This window comes from Malaya genurostris, chromosome 1 (genome assembly GCF_030247185.1).
Source record: "Malaya genurostris strain Urasoe2022 chromosome 1, Malgen_1.1, whole genome shotgun sequence".
Taxonomy (NCBI): Eukaryota; Metazoa; Arthropoda; class Insecta; order Diptera; family Culicidae; genus Malaya; species Malaya genurostris.
In genome coordinates this window covers 73,739,149-73,744,422 of record NC_080570.1, presented here as the reverse complement: position 1 = coordinate 73,744,422, position 5,274 = coordinate 73,739,149, and the positions used below count along the sequence as shown (strand labels likewise).

The 5,274-nt window shown below is 37.5% G+C and overlaps 1 protein-coding gene across 1 annotated transcript; it reads right to left on the bottom strand.

Annotated features, from left to right (window-relative positions):
- Nucleotides 1–2,909: 2,909 nt before the first annotated feature.
- LOC131438325 (synaptic vesicular amine transporter-like) lies at nucleotides 2,910–4,962 on the bottom strand. Its single transcript, XM_058608292.1, has 3 exons — nucleotides 4,626–4,962; nucleotides 3,470–4,558; nucleotides 2,910–3,402 (listed from the first exon to the last, which is right to left on the bottom strand). The coding sequence occupies exons 1-3, from the start codon at nucleotides 4,726–4,728 to the stop codon at nucleotides 3,119–3,121; spliced, it is 1,476 nt and encodes a 491-aa protein (XP_058464275.1). The 5' UTR covers nucleotides 4,729–4,962; the 3' UTR covers nucleotides 2,910–3,118.
- Nucleotides 4,963–5,274: the final 312 nt, after the last annotated feature.

Sequence of the window (5,274 nt, the reverse complement as noted above, 5' to 3'; positions counted from 1 at the left end):
TAAAACCGCATTTCCGGCCGTCAAAATGCAGCACTTTTACGAAAATGCCGCCAAGCTGTCATTTTGTTTTTCAATTTTTAAAACTGATCATTTTTTTTTGTACTTAAATATACATAATAAAAAGTTCTTTATAAAAAAATTCGGATTACTCCATTTTTTGGATCCCAAAATAATTCCCCAAAATAGTCCTCATTTTACCTTTTTTTTATAAATATAAAAAATAGGTATAGAATTCGTTCAAACTTTAGAACATTTTTCCGAGGCCCAGAGGGCCGAATGTCATATACCAATCGATTCAGCTCGACGAACTGAGCAAATGTCCGTGTGTCTGTATGTGTGTTGCCAACTAAGAGGTCGAGATCTCAGAGATGGCTGGACCGATTATGATCAAACTAGTCGCAAATGAAAGGTCTCCCCGTCACCTTGAACGCTTTTGAATGGTTTTGAGATAGGATGTTTACTTTTTGAGTTATACGAAGTTTTATGTCAAAATTTTCAGTTTTTTTACAGCATCTGTCACAATTGACCTTGAAAACAGAATAAATTTCCAGACTTATATTTCGCACGGTAATAGTTATCCATCAAGTCATAGATTGTTAAAATCCGTCCATTTTTAACGGAGATATCGAAATTTTTGTGTAAGCGACTTTTTTTTCTTATTCCAGCGGTAGAAGTTTTGAGCGCTGTCTGCAAAGAAATGCTTGGGAGCAACATAAAACACGATTATTTATACTGTTACATACATTTGTTTCTAAGTACCCAAAAGACTGTGTACAGCATGATATTTTGCCTCGGACCGATTTTAGCACGGTTCGTTTTTGGCATCATAATCGTTCGAATATGCCATATGTAAAGCAGATGATGGCAGAATTTTCGAGTTGAAAGCAATTCCATAATTATATTGATTTAAACTACTTACAGCAATAAATTCTGGAAGAACATAACACCCATGTACCATTCGAATCAGTTCGTCGAGATCAGCAAATGAGTGTGTGTTTTTTTCGGATATGACTCAAACGTTTTCTACAAACTCAGATTCATATGAAAAGTCGTATACTCCCAAACAAGATTCCTGAATTATGTTTAGTTCCTACCTCTGGTTCCGGAACTACAGGATGATATGTGAAACGAAATTAGAACTGTGTAACTCATTTTTCTCGTAGATGACTGAACCGATCTAAGATTCAATGAAATCTAAGAATCATCTAAGATTCAAATGAAAAGTTTTAAGATTCCATAAAACATCTTGTTTTTCAGTCAGATCCGACTTCCGGTTTCGGAGATAGAATAAAAATGTCTATTTCACATGAATTAATCAGGTTTATCGGGTTAGCTGATTTGGATAGTCGATAACCAAATAAACTTATTCCATTTTTGGTTGTATTCAGTTTTCGTTTTGGAAGGCACCCAAAAATTTAATTCGCACTACGATTCCTCAAAGATGTCTACATTGATTTTCAAACATTTTGAAACGAATGTGAACTATACAGCTATTTAGGTGAATTTGTCTGATTTCGCCTACACCGAATTTCGAGTTCCGGTTCCAGTATCGAATCGTTTCTCAAAGCTCAATCGTTTTCTCAAAAAAAGCTAAATCGAATTTCAGAAACAAAAGTTCAAATTTAAATAAATCCAATTTTATCCAATTCTGACTTCCGATTCTGGAATTGTAGGATGATGAATTTTTAAATTCAAAGCGATATAGAAGATGACAATCCCGAAAAGCCATACGAATCGGTTCGGGTTATGCTGGTTCCTGAATACCGGCTCTAGAAGTACCTTAAATTACCCTAAACTCTAAAGTGGAAATTACTTCGACATATCATGGAATGTTTAATCGATTGTTACACTTTTAGATTCAAATTCGATCCGATTTGCAGTTTCGACATTACAGAGTAATGAGTGATTAGAATCTCAAATTGCCACCTAAAACGACGGACATTAGAATAATGTCATGAAAACTGGAACACCGAAGAATATTCATGCAAAAAACACATGCGGATTGATAGAAAAGGTATCATCTCACTGCTAGGTGGATTAAGCACGTTTTGTTTTTTCTACAGTGGTGTAACCCCTTAAATGACGGTAAAACATTTTTAACAAAATTTACTCTAAAATTCCGATACCGGAAGAATCCAGATGAAAAACAGGATTTCCCTAAGGGATCACAAGCAGGGATGCCAGGTTCACAGATTAATCTGTATTTCGCAGATTTTCAATTTTCTGCATAGATTTTAAAAATGACGCAGATTTTCACAGATTTCTGAAAATGATCACAGATTTTCACAGATTCTGGAATAAATCACAGATTTTTTAAATCGAGCACAGTTTAGCACCAAAAAGTACAGAGCGGTTGAGGAAAAAGGTACAGAGCGTGTTGGTAGTGAGACCTTTTTTGTTTTTTTTTTGCTCACCAAATTGATTTCGATCTGCTATTATGGATGCACAGCTTTTCACAGACAGGTTTTTGGCTTGATCACAGATTTTTGAAAAAATGACCTGGCATCCCTGATCACAAGATCTTTCGTTTGAAAATAAGTTTCAGCCATCCCGGAGAATGGCTGAAACTTATACTTACAAACAGACATTTTGCGATCTCGTCGAACTGATTCGAATGGAATAAAAATCGGTACTCGGTTCGACAGTCGGTTTTCACAGTGATTGCAGTTTTTTCCTACATGAGAAAGGAAAAAAGGACATGTTGAATTTTATCACAAATTTCCTACAATTTATAAGGTTCATGTATGTTTCAATATTACTTGCAATGCATACTATTAGCTATTCAATTTCTCTGAAACATAAACACTCACGTAAGTGTGCGGAGAAACAAAAAAAAAAATTCAAACAATAAATAAACTGGATGGCGCATGTCTCCCGAATGTAATGAAAACAAATCTTCGGGTGCCGACCGAACGTGCACGTTTCTTTATTACTTTTCAAATCGTATCTATCCGCAACAACACATCATTCAGCAACATCCAATCTTGAACTAAACAGTATGGTAGACTACTTGCTCTCGTTTGTGCCGCGTTGATAAGGAAGTTAAATCGTTTCCGCTTCTTTAGTGCCCACTCCATTGATGATGAAATATTACTATGGAACTCCGGAAGGGGAAATTTTATTCCACCGCATTGTAAAATCGGTTGTAGCTCCCATCGGAATCAGCAAGCTCAAGTGGCGCTCCACATCGTCTCTGACTTATTCTCGCCAGATTCTCTCGAATGCCAGAATAAATCAATAAAGGTCCGTACGAAAGGTTCAATATTCCAATGAATCTCATCAACCAAGCAAATCCGATCAATGGAACTAGCTCACCACCCACGATCGGTGCCAGTGAATAAGCAAGGCTTACAGCAATTTGTTGAATGGCATATACGGCTCCATAGTTTGGTGGCGAATCACCTAGTAACGAGATAAAGTTTTAAATAGAAAGATATTTAAAATTTTGCACGAAAAAATATTGACGTACAGATATCACTTTCATTATCACTTGAGCATTGACTTTCTACTATGGTGGCTAGTAGAGGAATTAAAGCTGCATCCAGTACACCGATTCCCAATCCAAGTCCGAAATGTGGTAACAAAAGTCCAAGAACTGTAACCGCTGACGGAATCAGTATGCAAGAAATTCCTACCAAAAGGAGTGCCAAAATAGCTACTTTGATTTGTCCACACTTGTACGCGATTCCCCCGAAAAAATTAGTCCCTATCCAGTATCCTATGGAGTCTGGAATAAAAACTGTGCCCAACTGCCACTTTTTTGGGTGCAACACATCCATCATCCACAACGGTAAGCATGGTTCCAAAATAGACATCGCCGACGTTGAAATCCAAATAGCACCAATTATCACAAGAATAAGTTTATCGGTTAGGAGAGGGATCCACTTAGAATTTCCGTGTTCAATTATTGCAGAGGATGATTGATGTCGCATTGAAAAGTCTAAGGTAATAAATTGAACCAGTAATACTATCAAACAAAGAGCAGATAGAATATGAAACGGGGCCGCTTTTCCAACAACATCGTAAGCAATTCCACCGAAAGGATAACCAACCAGAACGCCTACGGCAATACTACCGAGAATCGTACCCATTACTTTTGATCGTTTATCCGGTTCAGTGTACAGTTGGGCTACCAAACTCATACCACAGACACAGATGCATGCAGAGCCTACTCCATGAATGGCTCGGGCAATGAACAAAGATGCGTACGACTGTCCAAATGCAAAGATCATGGAGGCTATCAACAAACTGAACATTCCGAAAGCTATCGGTATACTATATCCAAGTTTGGTTGAGACATTTCCAACAATTGGGTTGAATATCAACTGGATAAGTGCCTTAACGGCCAGTAAAATCCCAATCGAACCGTTTTCAGACTCTAACGATCTTGGTTGATCCGCCACTGTTAGGTTCATCATTGATACCTGTCCTGTAGTAGCACCAATTAAATTCGGAACATAATGGAGATCAAAATGTTTGTACATCACACTCTGCGGAATCATGATTGTAGTATTTGAACTTGAATAAAAGTGCACCAGGTAGTCGGGGAGAATGGGAACTGAAAGTAAAAAATAAATAAAACATCAATTCACTATAAGTAATACACTGTTGAATCAATCACGCACCGATGACAGTCAGTAACATATTATCCAAATATAAGGAAATATAAACGATAAAAGCCACGAACACTCGACTCTGTCGCCGATCTTTACTGATAAATGAAAACATATTGTAGCGAATCGGTTGCAACAATCCCGCCGGTATTGGTTTTTTGAAGTAATGAAAAAATTCGACACGTGCGAATGTCACTTCGGTGCATCAATATGGTACTCTTGCAAGAATATGTGGTTGTTTTCTCTAGTAAGAGATGTGCTTTATACTTTCCACCCACGCCCTACAATGTCGGGAAATGCAGCGCCGTATCGTTTGCTCGTCAAAAGCAATGAACTGTACTCGATACTACTGAAATGGTAACTGAATGTTATCAATTTTCTTTTGCTGGTTTAGGTTAACAAGTGTATGTAAGGAAGCCGTCGCATATATCCTCGTGTTAAACACAAACTACCACCCGAAGTTGATACAACGGATGCGTGTCGTTCGGGTGGCGCAATGGAAAATGAATTGAAATATATTTTTTCGTGAATACGACTTACTTTACTATGGGGTGCCTTTTCAAAATTTACCCTCTGAGAGAGTGATAAGTTTTTTCTCTTGTTGTATCTATCAGGAATCAGGAATCAGAACAAATTGGCTCAAATGGCACGTTCCCCTTGA